This window comes from Malus domestica, chromosome 03 (assembly GCF_042453785.1).
Source record: "Malus domestica chromosome 03, GDT2T_hap1".
Taxonomy (NCBI): Eukaryota; Viridiplantae; Streptophyta; class Magnoliopsida; order Rosales; family Rosaceae; genus Malus; species Malus domestica.
In genome coordinates, this window is record NC_091663.1 from 5,438,153 (window position 1) to 5,459,112 (window position 20,960).

General features: G+C 36.7%; 1 protein-coding gene across 1 annotated transcript; it reads right to left on the reverse strand.

Moving 5' to 3' along the window:
* Window positions 1-622: 622 nt before the first annotated feature.
* LOC139194400 (uncharacterized) lies at window positions 623-9,334 on the reverse strand. The gene is made up of 9 exons (XM_070818863.1): window positions 9,187-9,334; window positions 8,436-8,879; window positions 7,985-8,209; window positions 7,529-7,827; window positions 7,082-7,193; window positions 5,793-6,062; window positions 5,043-5,372; window positions 4,064-4,369; window positions 623-2,188 (listed from the first exon to the last, which is right to left on the reverse strand). The coding sequence occupies exons 2-9, from the start codon at window positions 8,859-8,861 to the stop codon at window positions 842-844; spliced, it is 3,315 nt and encodes a 1,104-aa protein (XP_070674964.1). The 5' UTR covers window positions 8,862-8,879; window positions 9,187-9,334; the 3' UTR covers window positions 623-841.
* Window positions 9,335-20,960: the final 11,626 nt, after the last annotated feature.

A 20,960-nucleotide genomic window follows, 5' to 3' on the forward strand; every position in this document is an offset into this window, starting at 1 on the left:
GGTTGTCGCATGCATTCATCCAATTCAATGAGTAAAGGAAAATCTAAAGGTTAATTAGTGCATCACGGTTAATTTGGGGTGTTGAGCTTCATAATTTATTGAAAAGCTACTGGAAATCGTTTCATAAGCAAGTGTGTCATGTGTGGAGAAGGACCCTCTAATTAGCCCATCATCCATTTAATTCACCAAATTCGTCCAAAATCTGTCTAGTTCTAGTTTCTGTTTTGTTTTACTTAAAATTCGTCCAAAACCCAATCCCCTTTACTTTAGTGTATCAAATTAATTAGAATCTGTCTTAGTTTGTGTTTTTAAGTGTTTTGAGTCAAGTTTAAATCAATTTTCGTCCAAATCACTTCCTAGTGTCTAGTTTGAGTCTATTTAGTTGTTTTAAGCTGTTTTGAGTCATTCTAGTTAGTTTTGAGTCTTTTCAGTTTGTTTTGAGTTCTTTGAGTCTAGTTAAGTGTTTTCAAGCCTAGTTTAATGTTTTTCAGTCAGTTTAGAATAGATTAGCAATCCCTCCTAATCCCCGGTCCAGAACGATCCCTACTTATCCATACTACAATTGTCAACAAGATGGTTTAATTTGTATGTTAAGTTAATTTACGCATCACAACGGCACAAATAAAAGGAAATGGGCAAATATAAAAGTTACAATAATTCTGACTTATATTGAATTATGCTGACATATATTACTATAGAATTTCACAAGCACACACTCAAACTGAAACCAGCTGCATCGGTTCACCAATACGTCTCTCGGAGTCAGAAGTACTAGAAGCCGAAGGTATATTATCGTTGTCCACCGCAGAAGGCTCAACTCCTCCTAGGAAGATTGAAGTTTCTATGCTTTTGTACTGTTTATAATAGTTTGCACTACGGCTTCAAGCTCCACAGCCACTCCTTCCATGGAAGGCCTTTCCTCCCGCCTTGACCTCAAACATGTCACGGCAAGCTCGCTCACTTTTTTGGCTATCTCAAAACTTAACTCGTCTTTCATTAATATATAATCGAGAATTTGGTACAAGCGACCCTCTTGCACTGAACAAACAAACTTGTTTGCTAGAGATCCCTCAGGTCCGTGATAGGAAACTGGCTTTCGACGTGTTAGTAGCTCCACTAGAACAACTCCAAAGCTATAGACGTCACTCTTCTCTGTTAGCACGTGCGATTTAAGATACTCGGGATCTAAGTATACCGATGTCTCTGGCAAAGTTGATACTTCATCTTCCATTTCATCTTCATCTTCGTGAAGCAATCGTGAAAATCCAAAACCGGAAACTCTTGCAATGTAAGTTGTGCGATCTATTAATATGTTCTCCGTCCTCACATCTCGGTGTATGACATACGTGGAGTGCAAGCATGCTAGAGCTCCTGCAGTAACCGCTGCTATCTTCATTCGTGATTCCAACGAGTATAGTGCCGGTATCTTTTCGTGAATGTGTTGAGAAAGAGTCCAAGCATAGGTGCCGTCATAATCATAAACCATTATAGGCCATTTGGTCGCTAAAGAACAACCTAACAGCCTCACCACATTTTTGTGTCTAAATTGAGAAAGAACAAATGCCTCCTGAACCAAATGTTGACTCTGGATGTACTGCTCACCAGTAGTAGTAGTACTGTTGCACCTTTTTATGACAACATCTCTTCCATGTAATTTTGAGTGGTAAAATGTTCCGTAGCCTTCTTCATTTACGTAGTCATCATCACTGCAGTTTCTTGTGGCCTCCTCAAGTTCCTCTTCAGTAAAGAATACTACGACTGCCTCAGAAGATGATGGCGCCAGCGTTGTACCGACAGGGCTTACATAATTAACCAAATTCTGTACGAGTCTGCCGTAATTTTTTATGAAATGCTTCCGAAATTCAACGGCTACACTCTTCATGTCGCTGGCCGTCAGAACAAGGGCTTCAACAACAGTCGTATTTGCTATTAGAGACTCAGCTGCTATCGGTACTCTGTCAGGAAAAGAAGTCGAGAATGGCCAAACAAGAAGTTCTCCTCCAAAGGATTCACCTGCGCCTTTTACGCAACCTTCAAGGGCTATTGCTCCTTCCACAATGAAGAACATTTGAATTGGGTCACCCTTTTGAATAATGGTATCGGAAAGATTATACTTCTTGGGGCGAAGATGGCGACAAATTTTTTTCAGCACTGATTCTTCCATGTTTTGGAATTTGAATGCTGGCATCTACATTTCATAAAATCTAAGTAAATTAACTGACAAATTAAAAAAATATAATACATAAGTATATAGTTATGAATTTTAAAAAGTTTCCATCCATTAACGTTTTTACTAAAATCTGCAGTTCGGACGGCTCTTGTGTTTGATCAGTCCAAGAGAAGGGAGCCATGTAAATGTGAAAGGTGTGGTTGATGCTCGGTTTGCAATGATGCATGGACTTGGATTGTCTGCTCTTCTAGTTGTGGTGCTCTTCCATGCCCTCTTATTTTGTACGGTCACGGTTAAGCCACGTCAATATTTTATATTAATTTTTTAATGAGATAATAAGACAAAAAATAATAAAAATATAAAATATTGACGTGACTTAACCGTGACCGCACAAAATAGAAGGGCATGGAAGGGCACCACAATTAGGAGGGCAAACAATCCTTGTCAATGATGCATAATGATTTTAAAGAGACAATCTATTTAAATTATATTTTGTAATGATGTGACAGTTAAATTTCTTTTTTAATAATCTCCTTGGCGGTTTTCTTACCTGAATTGTGACAATAAAAAACGTAGCTCATGCCAATAATCGTGACATTTTTTGAGTCAGACCTTTTCTGTCAATGACATTATTGCAACCCCGTCAATATCAACCTTTTCCTGTTTCTACTGTTGGTTTTTTTGTTTGAAAAGTAGGAGACGGATTGATTTTAAATTTCAATTCAATCTGGAAAACACTTTGATAATGGTTTTGTTAAATCTGGAAAACAATTTGATAATGGTATGTGGTTTAGATAATTGTTAAGGACATCAATCTGGAAAACAAAGTGTTTTCTTTTGTGTAAATTTAAATTCAATCTAGAAAACACATCAAACAAGTATGCGAGAAGGAGAGGAAACAAAAGGGAGGGACGACATCAATATATATGGCTGTCGGGTTGGAGGCTGGGATCAACTATGGTGGGAGTCTGGGAGATGGCCGGACTGTCTCACAAGGTGGCGGTGGTTTTTTTCTCTATTTTTCTGTTATTTTTATTTTTTAAAGATAAAATTGATTCAAGTCCAACTGTATAAACACTGAACACATGGCCAATTTTCACTGGAAGTAACACAAGCTGAGAGCATATATATATATATATATATTTTTTTTTTTGTAACAAACAATATTATCTAAGGGGAAATGAATATGTTTAACCTCATAATGGGCTAACAATAACGAGGTTCAAACTTGTCTTTGACGAGAATAGAACTTAAAGAATAACACTAGACCGTAGTCCTAAATGGCCAAGGTCAACATATCTAAAAGACTAACGAAATCTATTTTAAAAGGAAAATTAGCTAAAATGATGAAAAATTAAATTTGATTGTCAAATTGATCAAACGTTCTTATTGACCCCCTCATATCCCTCTTACGGACCCACCATTTTATCTAAATAGATTCATCAATTGTTTTTTAAATTGGTTATCTCGTCGTATAAATTTTGTGGAATTATTAGAATAGCTTTTTAGTGTGAGAGGCTAGGGGTTAGAAAGTTCCAAGTGGATGGTTTTCATTGGCTGGCAAATTCTTTTATTTGACAGCTGCTTTTTATTTTGGTGGTTGTTTTCTCCGGTATGCTCCACCTTTTCATGGGCAAGGACGGGGGCTAAATGAAGAGCACTTGGCTATTTTATTCTAGGCCGGAGATGTCTGCCAATAGAAATATCTTTTGTGTCATTTTAGGACTAGATTGTTATGTAGCCCAGGTTGGGGTTTGTATACGTTAAATATGCTTTAATTAAATGCATGGGTGCTCTAATTTGTGCATGCATGGGATGAGAGTTACAAATAAATGCCTCAACTTCTATGTTAAAAATTAAAGCCATAGATTCATGGATTTGAAGAAGCTTTACCTCCTTCAACTTAGTCAATGGCATGTTCCTTTTGACCCCGTCTTGAAATTCCAAGGGAAGAAGAGAAACGAGATTATCAAGATCAAAAGGGAGAGCATCCCAACCAACAGCGAGAGTATCCCAATAAACAGCTCCTTGAAATAGTTCTCCTACTTTTTTCATGATCGGCGACTTTACATACTGACTCAATTTTTCAGGGATCATATTTATATGTATCAACTGATCTATATCTCGCTCCATCTCCTCTTTCATCATTCTTCTGTGTCTAAGCTCCTCTGTTTTTGCAATGTTTGGTTGAGCGTATATCTATTAGTCCACAGTAACAAAAAGGTTGTTAGAGTTCGTTAATTCAAGTAAAAAAATTATATTGTTATCATTCTACCCGTCCAATTTGAGCTCAAGACTACCTCCAAAAAATAAGCTAAGCCTGCCAAGTCAAATTTCAAATGGTTCTCCCATCACATCCAATCCGTTACAACTGGATGCTTATACCCAGTTTGAACCTTGAATCCTTCAAACATCAAACTCCATATAACATGAAGTAGAAGGCCAAATTACACTCGAACCGAGTTTCTTATTGGCTTATTGTCTAATCATTCCAAAATGATCAACTAATTAGCTACTATTTGAGGTTGTCAGACTATGAATGTCATATCAGAAAAGGGGAAATTTGCTTAATAATTTAAATAATTATGGACCCTCTTCCTCCTATTGCCAATGGTTTTAATTAAGATGGATGCTCAATTTTAACATGGTATAAGATGAGGCTATTTACGTGCTTTCCATTACTTAATATGTGTTGTCTACTTCAAACATTAGGCTTAAATGGCCTCCCACATGAAGGGTTGCATTGAAAGCATGAAAGTCTTGTCTTCTAGTTTAAACAAGGGTAATTCTTGGACCTCTCTCTTATCCCAATTAATTTTTCTGTGGATGCTCAATTCTAATAAGGAAAATGTGCATTTGATTAAGAGCTTACACTTTCCAAGTCGTCTGCCTTGAGAGCAAGGGCTTCAACAACATCAATTGCCTTGACAGATTCAGTTGCCAACGGTTTTGTGTGATGGAAAGAAGTGGAGAATGGCCAACGTAGAAGTTCTTCTCCACGTAATTCTCCTGCACCTCGTTTCGAATCATCAGAATCACATGATCTCTCTTCAATGGATACATGTCCGTCTACAATGAAGAGAATATAGTCAAGTGGTTGATCCTTTTGAATAATATCGTCGTTCTCAGTATACCTCACGGGCTCGAATTTCTGATAGATTTTTTCCCACACCCCTTCATCCATCAGTTGAAACATTCGCCCCTGGAAATGATGTTGTTAAACTATCCGAGAATGCAGGAAAAGCCATAGGAAGAATTAATTAAATTTCTTATTAAAAAGATAAGTGATACAATCGTCGTTTTATATATAGAGTAAACTGCCAATTTCCTCCTTTAGATTTCGACTTCCCGCCTAAACTTTTTTAATTGGAAAATTAAGGACGTAAACTAATTCCCCCCTACCATTAGTTTTTAATAGATTCCATCCAAATTAACACTAACTTTTATCATATGCACCATGCACACCACGTGACATTCATTTGAGGACAAAAGTGTCATTTCGCTAGACCTTTAGACACAAAAGCTATAGAATCACACAAATTTGCACATGTCGACATCTAAACTATATATGTATAATGAGGTGAGTAATTAATTAAAAGATAAATTCATATAAGGAACTTACTTGCTTCAACTTGGCCAAAGGAATAAAATCTTTTATACGGCTTTGAACATCCAGGGGAAGAAGGGGGAGAATATTATCCAAATTAGTATCCGTATATTCTTCAAGTGCTTGTTTTACCTTATCCCTAATCTGCAACTTGAAATCCTGATTCAACCTGGTGGGAATGCCATTTTTAAATAACCACAATTCTATTTCTTTATCTTTTCCCTTCATCCTCCGTCTCATTTGCATGCGATTCTCTGTTCTTGTAGACTCAACTTGCATATACATCTATTCAAAAAGTAAGAGATTGATAAGAATTAGATTATCATACCGGATAAGACGTCCATTAGAAGAAGAGTGGTGTGGGAGAAAATTGGCTTGATTGATTTGTATTTACCACAGCTTTTTCATATATAAGAGTTAAATTGTAAAGCCAAAAAAGACGAGCAAATAATGACAATAAATTACAATTACAACAAATATAAATTGTTACAAGGAGTGGGATTTATGGGATTGAATTATATTGGGCAACAATTGTGACGTGTGGTGATATGCTTGTCATTTATAACACCAAATTCAAATGAATTAGACCTAATTTGACATTAATATTGATTTTTTTTTGTCAATTATCCTCACATTAAGAACAAGAAAGAAACGAATTAAACCCAACTCGTGAAACCCACCCAACCCAACCCACATAAGAATGATTTGGGTGGCATGGTTTGTCCATTTTCATGGTTGGCAATGGGTTTGAAAAAATTCCAATCCAAGCGTATTGAGTTGGCCGACTAGTTAAAGTCCAACCCAACAAACCCACCCCATGCCCACCCCTAATAGCTACTTTTGGTTCTTATCTTTTGATGGAATACAATATCATGAACATATGTAGGTATCTTATTGTACCTATACAATGGATTTCATTATACTACAGCTAACCAAAGGACTGCATATGACATGAAATTTCTCTGTGGCTAGAACTAGAATACAGTCAATGGTGTTACTATCTCATTCAAAATACACACAAATTTGTTTTATATTAATATATTCTAAAAGGGGAATATCATTTATTTCATCTACTTTTATGGTAACACATAAAATAATACATTACGTGACAATTGTTTTTGTTACAAGTAAAAATTTCTTATACATGGCATTCAGATTTATTGAAAAAAATAAATATCATACCTAACATATAAGTAGTTCAAGAATACTTAATGGATATCAAAATCTTCACAAATCAAGTTTATGTAGTTGGACTGATTAATTAGCACTTAATGATAAGCATAAGAAAAGTTCTTTAAACAAACCTGCAAATTTCCAATGAGATATAAAAACAGGAGCAAGCCAGTTATAGAAATCAAAACCGTATAGAGGTTCTCCCATCCATTTACACTCGGCTCAAGATTTGAACCAAGGGAACTGTAAAAATGAAAATTAATGGAACAATATATAAGATTAACCAATTTCAAGTTAAAAACTTACAAATTTACAACCATTTTTCTAAGGGATTATTTGGTTCTATGGTTCCTTCTTCCTACAATTTATCCATGATAACATGTTAGTCTCTCAACCTGATTTTAAATTTCTACGAGTCCTACTCGACTCTATTTCGTAGAAGTAATGCTTTAGTTTCTCGATATGAAATTCAAAACTCTCAATAGAAAGAATTAATGAAATTCATAAACAAATTCAGAGACCTTAGAAAGAGCATTAAACCTAAATTTCCCAAGAAACAAAGACAAAAATGTACAAACCTTAAATTTCGTAAACCCCACCAGAAACAGTTCAAGAACTTTTGGAAATAATTGGTTGATCCTACAACACCAAATTGAAGCGCAGTAACAAATATACCAAAATCGAAGTGCATGGTGTCTGATGAATTGTCGCTAACACTGACAGGGCATAAATCATTTAGAATTGTGGTATTTCTAAATAAGTGGTGATCATGACAACCAAAAATTCTGTTATCACATCCATCATCTTTTCGACATGCAGAATGCCAACAAACCATCATTCGTTGAATAGCAAAAAAATACCACAGGGCTCCGACAGTCTGAAAATTAAACAAACCAACAAAAAAAGGAGAAAATTATTAATATTTTAGATATTGTTATTTCAAAATAGGCATTTGATGCTCTTTCTAATCAACAAAAATGAGACAAGGATAATAAGACAAACAAAAATAAATAAGGATATATATTGAAACTTACATGGCTAGCAATAATGTACATACAGAAATTGAGTACACCTTTAATCCATATGGGAGTCTCTCGAATCTCTTCTTCAAGACTCCTTTTAAGTTCCATAGATGAGAGGTAGATGCGAAGAACTCGTGGCATATATTGCAACAAAGCAAAAACGTTCATAAGAACCATCCTCGTTGTAGTCAAAGATCTCAAGTCACTCATTTTTGAGAAGAAAATGAGAATTGCCACCTGGATACCATACATTTAGTAGTACCAACAGTAAAAATTGATGGATCTATTACAACGTTGTCTAGAACATAAAATTAACACACTTGCTACCAAAGTGTATGAGACCCAAATGTATATTACACAGCATGTCAGTTTTGTGCATTTAACATGAAAAAAATCCGCTTTGGCCGCACACAAAGCAACTAGGGAAAACATTTAACTCTAATAAAGGGATTTAAGTTCTTACCTGTGGAAGGGGAAGAATAGCTACGATGTCAATTAAGATATCATTTGACTTCCATATTGTCTTGGCTATTGTTGACACACAAGATCTCAATACAAAAATGAAATTCCTCCGGTTTTGTCTGTGGTTAAGTTCAACCATTAAATCCGAATAGGTCTTAGATCTATAAATTCGAATAATAATGTCCATTAAATAGAAAATATCTGTGACTAATCTTAAAAGAAGAACGGCTATCTTCAACTTTGGGTCTAACATAAGGCACTTGATATCATCCTTGAGAATGGGGATGTAGAGGAACAATGGATCAACTAATAGAGCACACAAACATGATGATATGAATATCTTCCTCCAGTACTCTTGATCCAAAGACTTGTCAGGATCCTCTGTCCTCCATAAGCAACTTAATTTATTTTCAGGTTGCATGGCCATTGGATTTGAAATGAATTCCTGGACAAAACACAACAAATGTAATTAGTGGTTGTCCTAAAAAACAACCGAAATTTATCAAGATACGGTGTTGGAGCACTTATGACCGTCAAATTTGATCTAGTGACTGAAATTTGTTGATCGTTCATCAAATCTCATGATCATAGCTCCAACACTCAGGTTGCACCGAAAAAATAAAAATCATAGAACTCATGCTGGTTGACACAACATTTTGAAGAAAAAAGGAAATATAAAAATCATAGAACTCATGCTGGTTGACACAACATTTTGAAGAAAAAAGGAAAAATAAGAAATTACTCAAACTTACTCTTCTTCTTTCGACAGAAAGTAAACACTGAATCCTGGAGCTAGAACTCTGAGATATCAGATTTCTATAACTCAAATGTTCAAATTTAAGTGGATATAAAGATGCAGTAGTCCACGTTTTATAGAAGTGACTTGAAATAAATTTACCAAGTTGTACTAAATAAAGGAGCCACCTTTAACTATAGGATATAGGATATGCTCACCACTTGTGTCCCACTGACCAACCAAAGTTAACTTTTTACATATTTACTTTATTCCTTTTAGTTTTAAAACATATTTAAAATTTAAAACTAAACATAAAATAATTAAGTAACGTTAATACTGTGGCCCCACCCCTACCAACCCATCCATCTCACCGTCTTCTTCCCCACTCATCCGTCTTTCCCATCCTCCTTTCCTTTCCCCCATCCTCCTTCCTCCTACTAGGCTCCGGTTCGGCAAGGATACGATGCTAATCTTAGAGTAAATGTAGAAATATAGAATAATCCGAATGATGGTTTTGAGGTACAACTTAAATCGTTTCCATAAACTGTTATTTGTCCCAACTCGAATGAGTTTGCTAAATAATTCTTGACAAATCACTTCCAGGATATAACAAAGTATGGAATATTCAATTAGTAAAACCGAATTGTATTCCCTTAGAAATAATTAGAAAGAAAGTGTATGAATGTGACAAAGAGAGAAAAGAGAGCAAAGAAATTAAGTAGACAAATTTCTGAATGATTTTTCTTCTATTAATGTTACCAATATATATAGAGAAAATTGCACATTTGAAACATATCATTTGATTTGAATATGCCTTTTCACCAAGGGATACAATTTATTTCAGCAGTATATCCAATAGACATATCTGATACAAAACATCAATTACCCAAAAGTGATATATGTTATAAAGCATGCGGTTAGATACTTGGTGTATGTCTGTTAGCCACAACGAAAAGCTGCATAGCTTTTCTTGAAAAGATGTAATTATTGGACATAGAACCCAACTCTGTTCTGCTAACCCAAAACGCACGCATATACATATGCCTATTAAATATATATATATAGTTCTCAAAATTAAATATATACAGAGAGCTTAAGAGGAGGGATTCCCATTTTTTTGAAAAAAATTGGGACACGCTCCCCACCGTTAGATTGACTTTAATGAAATTGTGTGGTTGAGATTAAAACATAGGCTATACAATCTCAACCACACAATTTCATTAAAGTCAATCTAACGGTGGGGAGCGTCCCTTCCCTTAAGCAATTCCTAAATATATATATATACACACACATATATATATTCTTGAAATATCTTACAGCTAATGATTGTTCAGCGCCGGCAAGGTGAAGACGTGAGATTGGTCTGGGGTGACAGTTCCTGCACCAGCCAGGCCAACCCAGACAAAATTCAACTACTACTGTAATTAAAATTTCTCGGATTTAATCTTCGATACTTCGCCATTATTGTTCTTGCCGTTGCAGATCAGAGCTTTCAAATCCTCAAATTTAAAACTTACAGTATATGAAGTTCATGAATTCGTAAGAGATTGATGCGGAAGCCAGCGAATCCATGGATGGAGTGCGGAAGAACAAATGGTCGTTGCTGGTTTTGGCATTGTTTTCACCCTCCAACGCCACGGTTTTCTTCATGAGAACTGCGTTCGATTTGTGCAGCTCGAACACTGAAAGTCGTTTCGGCGATGGAAGTGATAGAGCCACCGATATAGTCCACTCGGCCGCCGATCAAGCCGTCGAGATTGGCTGGTGGCGAATTTGAAGCTCTGTGGGTTTGTTTTAATTTTATTTTTTGCTTAATTTCAATGGGGAAGGAGGAGGACGGAGGAAGCACGAAAGAGGAAAGAGTAGGGGTTGGACGGATGAGTGAGGAAGAAGGTGGGTCCGTAGGGGGCCCACATTATGGAATTATTTTAATTATTTTATGTTTAGTTTTAAGTTTTAAATATGTTTTAAAATTAAAATAATGTAATTAATTAAAAAGTTAACTTACTTAATAGGACAAAATGGAAAAGGATATGAAGCTTTTTCTTGTGATCGTAACTGTTTATTATACATCGTGCAGTGAATTTTTATTAGGTATTATTTATATTTAATTTTAAATTTTGAAATAATTTCTTATCGTACGATATACTATGAATGGCCACGATCATGTGATCCCTAAGATCCCCATGAAAATGATCCTTTTCCAGACAAAATGACAAGTTAAAAGATGGGTGGTCAGCATATAAATAGGATTAGTTGTGAACTCAGTCTACGTCGAATTTTAACAATCCGAAACATTTATTTTTTAAGTTTTCATTTATAAATTATTTTTGCAAAACATCAATTAGATACCTCAAATCTTTTTAATTTGGTTAATATTTTGTGAGGATAATTATGAAATGAAATTTAAAAAATAAACAGTTTTGATTTTAAAATTCAATATGAAGTGAGCTCTATAACTAATGTCATTTTATATCAAAAAATGTGTTCTATAATCGTACATAAGATTTTCTCATACTGCCTTTTTTGGCCTACATAATGATAATAATACGTGGAATAAAAAAATATTGGCTCCCTTGAAATAAAAGGCTGAACATAGACCCAAGTCAGCAAGTGAACTAAGGATTATGTCAGAGTTGGTGAACTAGAAGAAATAATTAAGTAATGCAGTAGTATAGTTAATTAAGTAATGACGGGTTGGTGGCTGACAATTACACGTGCTTGCTGCTTATCCCAAGGCTTAAGTAAAGATATGGGTTGGTGGGTGACAATGGAAAAGGATTCTTGCCGGATTTTTTTTTCTAGAAATCTGTGATTGTGATCGTTAATTGTACATTGTACGGTTATAAATTATTTTAAAATTAAATATAAATAGTCTAACGAAAACTGACCGTACGATGTACGGTCACAATCATAGTGACAATTATATGTGCTTATCTGCTTAACCCAAGGATTAAATTTAAATTTAATGGAACTGCCATTTAGTTTTAATTTAATCTCTAAAACTAATTTTGTCTCACTTTAACCCCTGAAACTAACATTCTTAACTCTTTTAGTCTCACTCCTTCAAAAAATGTTAAATTTAAGAGTATTTTGAAGATTTTGTTGTATGCATAATTTACTGAACAATTATGGAGGCCTAAGAGAGAGAGGGGTGCGGCATAGATAGAGAGAAAGAGAGAGATGTGTAATTGTGGGTGTGTGTTATCTCACCCCATTATGCCTTTATTTATAGTAGTAGGAAGGGTAAAACATTTCCCTTTAGGATTACAATATTTAATAGGTAATCTAATCCTAATAGGATATAAGATACATTCCCATATTTCCTAGGATTTACACAATCACATTCCTATTCTAAATAGGACTGCAACACTTCCCCTTGAGTGTGTAAATACTCAAGTAAATGGCGCATCAAGTCTTCATTGATGAAGTAAGTACAATTGATGAAGTCGTCGGCACAATGGGCAAATGCGAGTCTCAAATCAACGGAAGAATGCATAAAGTAAAATTCACAAAACCTCACTATGGTAAAACCCAAGGTGGGGAAAACCCATAGTCTAAGGAGAAAAGTGAGAAGTTGCATTAAGTCAAAACTATACGTCTTTTGGACGCAAGTAGAAGAGCTCTCAAGGGTATGACCAGCCCAGGATGGGTGCCTCGTTAAAACCTAGTTAGGTAGCAAAAACCCAATAGGAAAAATGCTCCTAATCGTAGGGAAAAAGAGTACATTAAGATCAACTGAGTATACTTCTGGATACTCCCCCTGAGTTTAACATAACTTCTAAATGAGAACTACAAGCATTGCATATGAATAGTTAGGCATACCAATTCCTTGGACAAGTTTCTGGAAGGTTAACTTCGACAATGACGTCGTGTAGAGGTCGGCAATGTTGTCTCGGATCAGCTTGCATGACTTCAATTTCTTGATGCTTTGCTGATGTAGATGTAGACGCAATATGTCTTGGTGTTGACTTCGTTGATGTATCATGGCTTGGTCAGGTTGATACATGCAGCATAATCTTCATGGATCGTCGTTGGGACTCAACGATGGATGAAAACACAGCAAGTACTTCGAATATGTTCAGCAAGAACTCCTAATCATGTCTCACGTGTGACGTAGTGAAGTGAGGTGAGTCTTGGAATGATTCGAAGATTTCGCAACTAAGGTCATATCGTAGACCTCCAAGATATTGCGATATCTTTAACGGTAAAGACATAACCATTTGGGGATTTTGCCATGTGCGGGTTTGATAAGTAACCTGCGTCAGCATAACAAACAAGGCAAGCATCATTCTGAGGATCAGGGGGTTTGGATCCGCTGAGATGTGTTGGGATTTGATTTGCCCAAATTCGTAGTACCGTCAGTGTGCGTCTTTAATACCAATTCAGTGATTGCGTGTAGGCGCAGTGCTACATCTTTACCAAGATCAACAGTGAAGGAGATGTCATGTCTAAATATAATGAGCTAAGTACAACGAAGCGCAAAGTTGAACTTAGATATGGAATTTCGGATTCCATAACCTCTTCAAGAGTCTCATTTGCATATAACGTATGGACGATCAAAGGTATACTCAAAGGTAACACATCCGGGGTGAAGTTCGACTGATAGACCAAAATATCGTCAAAACAATGCTTCAACTTCAGGTCAAGGCATAAACAAGTTTTCCCAAGATCCTTCATCTCAAATTCCATCTTCAGGTGCGAGACAATTTTCTCAAGCTCTTCCGGAATCTTAGTGAGATTCGTGTCAATGACATACACTGTAACTCTAGCAATTTGGAATAAGACTTCATAGTTTAACACGCAAGGGCATAATTCATCCCTGACTAATCAAATAATCACTTAAGACGGGTATACCACATCCATCAGATTGTAAGTGAACGCCTCAAACAAGTTAAGAGGGTGTTCCGTGATTTTGGAACTATTTGAACCAGTCCATGTAATTCTTCGGGAACTTACATGTAAATCTCCATATCTATATCCCCATGGAGAAAATACTAACCATATTTCATAATGCTGCTATCAATCACAGGACGTTTGAGAAAAACCTTGCGCTGTAAGGCGTGCATCATATCGCACTATTTCATTCATCTCATAACGCTTCCTTTCCCACTTGTAACACAACAGGGTTACCTTGGGTAGTGTAGGAACGACAGGTCCAATACACATTTTGGTAAGGAATTTGACCTGGATTGTAACTTTAGTTGTCCAATTAGTTCTACGTTGTCACTTAATCAACGGAACACGGTTCGATATCGTCGCTTTTCATTTATGTCGGTAGCTACCATATAAGTGAAAACATCATCGATGATAATCTCATTTCAATTCCATTTTTCTCATCTAAACTAGTATACTGGACCAAGAACTTCAAGTTTTGGGAGTAATCCGGATTAATCTCATGAGATGGAAATGATTTGAGACAGCGATCGAGTTTCGATTCATTGTTATGCCGTGTCTTCCTCTTCCAGGGAAGTGAATCCTACGAACCGAATGATATGTCGTGCTCCAAGCCAAGACATATTGATTGGCTATCCGCCGGTGTACCGGACCGTCTAACAGGGGCGTCCAAACCGTCCAACAGGGGCGGCACACCCTCCAGAGATGTTGACTCGACGCCCGTTAAGTACGTATATCCTTGCAGGCATGTTTGCAGCTGGTATATGATCTTGTCACTTTAGCTAGATCAGAGGAATGCGTCTGGAGCAACATTCTGAAATCTAGAATTCGTCGCACTTGCTTATCACACTTGTGCGGTATGGGGATCGAGATGAGACATAGTGGGCAACGTCCATGCAAATTCGCGCTATTCTACAGGAACGTTGACGTACTTATCTCCCCCTAACGGTGGGAAGACTGTCTCATTAAAGTGACAACCCGCAAATAAGCGGTAAAGAGATCGTGTGCAAAGGCTCTAAGAGAGCTAGTGTGAAGGAGAATCATGATCGACAAAAGATACACATCCTTCTTTGAGGATCCATGGTGGTACGTTGCGGCGGCGCAACTTGGCACATGGAATGCGTACCCAAATGCGTAAATACGAAAATCGTCAGGTTCGTACCTAGTAACCAACTGTAACGTCATATAGGTTGAGTGGCAATGAGCCTCAAGGCGGACCAACATAGCTGCGTGTAAGAATTGCATAGCCCTAGGCAGAAACCGAAAACTTGGTATGTTTACCAAAATTCGGGTGATCATTTAAATTGCGCTTTATGATCACTAGGCAAGGCTATTTGAGGTGGGAATTCGATGTTCAATTAGAAACCCAAAAATACATGCAATACTTTATCGAAAATCGTCGATGTAAACACTCCGGCATTATCCAATCTCCGAGACCTTAAGGGATAAGTATGATGGTTAACCCATAATCGGCTAGGAGGTTTAGTAGCAATGTGTGTGGACAAACATGTGACCAGTTTGTCGATTCATCAACCAAAACCATAAGTATTTATATGATCCGGATTTTGGTTGGATTAGTCCACATATATTCCCTTGAATCCACTGTGAAAAGAGAGTCGTTTCGTATCTTTACTAGGAATGATTTAGAAAATCAATTTCCCTAATGAGCATGCTTGGCAAAGTGTGCTTATAGGCACAAGATCCTTACCTCGGGTAAGGAGATGCGTTGTAGCATCATTGTTCGACCTAAGTGTCCCAAAAGGTCGTGCCAAAGCAAGTAAACTGCTCAATCACCAAGCTCTAGGCCGGCCACATATGATGTGTTCCCAGTTGGGAGACAGCCCATTGGCCCCAAATCAAAGCTTCAGGCTCATTTTTTGGAGGTGGTGCAAATATATTTCACTCTATTTTCTTCAGTGGTTTCATTTATGATCATTGTCATCTCGAATATCCTTAAAAACTCAACGTCAGGGAGAATTTAAGGTCCCTTAAATGATAATTCATTATTATTCATACAACGAGGAGCGTGCCAATGCTCTTGATCAGATTGGATAGACCTGAAGTCGTTGTTAGAGATGTGATTTAGGTGTAAAGTTAGTGTGAGTAGTACGCATTCATCCAGACAACTAACTTTTCCACATTCTTACCTAATCACGTGGTTAATTGAATTGGTCACATGTATTAAGAAACATGATTCAATTAACTCATATTCGAGGACAATATCAATAAGATTATCCATAAGTAAAACATACACCAAACTTGAATCCAAGAACATGGAAAAATGTTCACAAAGTAAATTTACTAAGAGGATTCGGTCAATAAGGCCATCCATGTCAAAATTTTGCTCTGCCGACGATGTTCGGTGGAGCAAAATCAATCTCACATATTGACTACTAGAATGGTACTCCTCAACAACATTGTTAGGGGCACGAACAAGTGCATAACCAATGATCTATTCCATCAAGACAGGAGTAGATTCTTGCAAGGTTGAGGTTCGAGAATATTATCCCTTATTCTTGAATTTTTTTTAGGTCTTTTGTACCAAAGATCATGCTTCGGGCATGATGCCACACCTTGGCAGGCCCTGATTATACTATATGTTTGTGAACATAAACTCAAAATTGTATTGTGAAAGAATATGACATTCAGTCTATCTCTGCCAAAGCAGTGCATCACCATTTGGTTAGGTTTTGACCGAACTGGGTCGAGCCATTCGGTAGACTCCAGCCTAACTTGGTCCATACCTTTCTCTCACGTTTGTGGTAGTAATCAGATCCGAGAATTTGGTTAATTTCCACTTTCTACACTGCTGCTTTAAGAGCGAGTTAGAAACATGGAATGACGAGAAAAGTATTCTCCAGTCAAGATTCGATTGGATTTATAAACTTCAGAATTGTACTCATTCATGGACGTAATCATGGTTTGCTTCGGGCAATTTCTTTCATGATTAGACGGTCTATAGAAGCAAGCCAAAGAGCCATGAAATCCTCGTTCGGGAAATATTTCCATTTGTAATGCTTTGAGCATAAGTCTTCGAATGAAGATTATGGAGGAGGCTTATTCAGCTATTCCTTGCCATTGTTGGCATCAATGGTTTCTCAGCTTCTTGATAGTCAAGTGGAGATTCATGTCTTGTACCCCACCTAAAGTGGTTTCTATTAGAAAACGTCCAAATCAGGAAAATCAAACTTGTGACGGTTCGACAATCCACTGAATTAGAGGGAACAAGATTGTGATTGGTGCTATGGGAATGAATCATCCATAAACATCAAAGTTAGAACATTCGAGTTCTAAGACATGGTTTTCATGAAAAACGTCAGGTTTTCATGGGTGTATTGTTTTATGAAATCTTCGGGTTTCAAATGCACTAAATTTGAAACTACAAGTTCAATTTAGTTTATGAACGTTTAGTTCATAAAGGAGAGGTTCCTACAAGAAACCCAAAATGCAATATACTAACTTAGTGTAGTGGATTTGAGTTTGCTTCAGGAACTCAAGTGTGAGAGCTTCGTTACTACAACAGTATGTGACGGTTCAAAGTATAAAAATAAATTATTGAATCGTTAATGTCCAAAAGTGATCTTCAGGTCAATAATTTTGGATTCATTATCAGATTAATGGACTGCAGGTCACTTTTAATTATTTTAATAGATCGGGACCATTCGGGGTTGATCGTAGAAGCAAAATAATATTAAAATAATATTATTGAATCGAAAATAGAGCCCCAAAAAATAATTGGGCTTAATGCTGGGGGTTAAGAGGCACGGGTTGGGTGTCTTAAGCATAAGGCGAGGCTCAAATGTTCCTTTGGTGGTGGCTGCAGGCCACGGGTGAGGAATGGGAGACCCCAGCCACAGCTGGGTCGTGTTTTGGGCCACAAGGGAGTGCACGGACAGGTCTAGCGCAAGCTGGTCTGTGGGTTGTCACGGGGATCCCAGCGAAGGCTGGTTGCGTGAAAGCAGCCCTATAGTGACTGCAGGTCACTGGCTTGGGTATGGGTGGCGCATCGACAAGCCCAGCATATGCTGGCTATATGTATGCGGGCCAAAGCAACAAAACCCAGCAACCAAAAAGGTTGTAGCGTGTGTATGGGAAGACAGCTCAGACAATTGGGCAGGTTGGATGACTGCGGGCCAAGGCCAGTGTGCATAGGCTCAGGGCTGCAGGCCCTACCGAGGTAAAATCCAGGCCTAGGCCTGGTGATTATTTGCACAATGATGGTGCAGTGGTGTGCCGCACCATGTCCTGATTCCCCCATTTTTTTTCAAATCCTTTAGGGTTTAGGAAAACCCGAAACATGCTTCTAATTTAATTGAATACTTTAACTCACAAATTCCACATAGCAATTATTGCGTAATGCATGAAACAAATATATATATTGACAAATATATGAACATATACAATATATATATCGGAAGGTAAATATAAATGTAGGGGATTCATGCATCATGGGGAATGTTTTCATGCTTCATGGGCTGTTTCAAATATCTTCCTTTATTTTAAGTGTACCTGAGTAGCAGAAAACAACAAAAGCATTTGAATTTGTAGAAGATCCTTCTTGAAAGCCGGAATTCTCCAATGCGTTGTATCACGTTCAACACAGAAAGATTAAATTGAATCAATAGCATGTAGATCAATTTAATAAAATAATAAATTAATCATGAAAAGAATGATTAAAACGTAATACTCCCCAAATTGAAGATCAAACTCTCTTGTTAGCGTAGCATCAAGAGCGTGCTGATAACGTGTTGTAGGCATAATTTACTGAACAATTATGGAGGCCTAAGAGAGAGAGGGGTGCGACATAGATAGAGAGAAAGAGAGAGATGTGTAATTGTGGGTGTGTGTTATCTCACCCCATTGTGCCTTTATTTATAGTAGTAGGAAGGGTAAAACCTTTCCCTTTAGGATTACAACATTTAATAGGTAATCTAATCCTAATAGGAATATAAGATACATTCCCATATTTTCTAGGATTTACACAATCACATTCCTATTCTAAATAGGACTGCAACAGATTTCACTTTTTATAAATTAAAGGAATTTTTACAACTCAAAATAGTAGAGAGTAAATTAATTGAAATATTACATTAAACCAAGACCTATGCTAGCTGTGGATGCAAATTTCTTCCTCCTTGATCTTGGACAAAATTGCACCTACAAAACAATTAACACCTTAGGTCAAGGCCAAGAGTCTTACGCGCCCACAATGAATGGGGGGCTTTGGCCGAAGAACCTCCGATGCCAAAGTTAGAATTTAGAAAGAAAAAGTGTTTGAGAATTCTAGAGAATTTTAGCAAGAGTGGAAGTCCCCTTTTGGGAGAGAATGGAGAGCTTTTTATAGGGATATGGCTGGTCCCCTTTGGAGAAAAGGTGGTCGGCCTTTGGGTTATTTTTTGGGTGTTATTTGGTGATTTAATTAGCCATTAACATATTGTTTATGAATAAATATATTAATTGACTAATTAACATAATAAAAGGAATGTTTTTGGGAGGTTATGGAATGAAATAGGTTTTGGGAGTTACCTTGTGGAAGGGATTTGATGAGATATGTTTTGAATTGTTATCTATTTTGGGCACTTTTGATTTAGTTGAAGGATGATTGTCCGCTGCTTGCACGTAAGAACCCTGTTGTACCTCAAGGGTATTTTTGCCCTCTTTTGTCAAAAAATCCACGTGTCACCTTGTGATTATTTTTGGCTCCACGAATGCCTCCACACCTGTTGGGCTGTTCGTAGGAAAAGGTAGCAGGTGTAGAGATCATCTTGCTTTAAGAAATGTATGACTGCTTCCTATTTTGATGTAGATTCTCTCTTTAATAGGAAATTAGGTCCTTCTAGGAAAGGGAAATAAATTTCTCTCAAAGCCTATTTAAATCCACCTTAAGTGGGTTATTAAATCAACTTTGGAGAGCGATTTATTCTACCCTACAAGAGAAAGAAAGCTTAGAGGATATTTGTTCCCCCTCCTCTAGCAATCTTCTACATCTTGCCCGTGCAAATGACCGTATTTTGTTGATTTATTCGTCTTCTCCGTGCCGCACCGATGTAAGAAAATTTTAATTTTTTCTTGTCTTCTTCTTGGATAGTGCTATTGCGGGGCAACCGTCGGGGTGGTGTGTAGGCCTGGCAATTCCTGACACGACCCGATAACTCGACACGACACGACATGACACGACACGAAATTAACAGGTGTTCGGGTCGACACGATAACGAATCGGGTCGTTATCGGGTAACCCGATAAGCACCTGTTAAGATAACGGGTTGGTTCGGGTATACACGTGGGTAACATGATACACGATAAGCAGAATATTAATTTAATAATTTTATAACCCTAAAAAATACTATAATATTATATATATATATATATTAAATTAACTATAATAATTTTAATAATTATATATACTATAATAATTATACCCCCAAAATATTAACTATAATAATTATATATATAATTTTAAATTAAATTTTATACCCCTAAAAACTATAATAATTATACTTACATAATAAATAGATTTAAATCTACTTAATAAATATATATATACCATTGAACTTGATGGGATACGAATTATACGAAACTAATTTCAACGATCCAACCGTCAAACTTGTTTGTATATGCTTCGAGATTGCATCATTAAAAAATCGTAAAAAACAAACATTCAGATATCAAGTAACCGAACAAAACTTTTCAACAGTTATAAAACGAAAAATCACGATTTAACTGTTATTTTAACTTCGATTTTTATGATTTTTTACAGCTACACTCCTTGACCCTATATGAATACAATGAATGAATTCGATCTTCAATTTAAAATATTTACACTAGTGGATATCTTATGTTATACTTAATGAAAGTACGAATAAACTCTTAAGTGTTAGTGAATCTATTGTTTTG

Coding starts and splice junctions, on each gene's coding strand:
- LOC139194400 (XM_070818863.1), bottom strand. CDS start 8,861: ATGGCCATGCAACCTGAAAATAAATTAAGTTGCTTATGGAGGACAGAG. Junction 6,063..7,081: donor ATCTCATTGGAAATTTGCAG/GTTTGTTTAAAG, acceptor CTTTTTGAATAG/ATGTATATGCAAGTTGAGTC. Junction 4,370..5,042: donor AGGCAGACGACTTGGAAAGT/GTAAGCTCTTAA, acceptor GTGGACTAATAG/ATATACGCTCAACCAAACAT.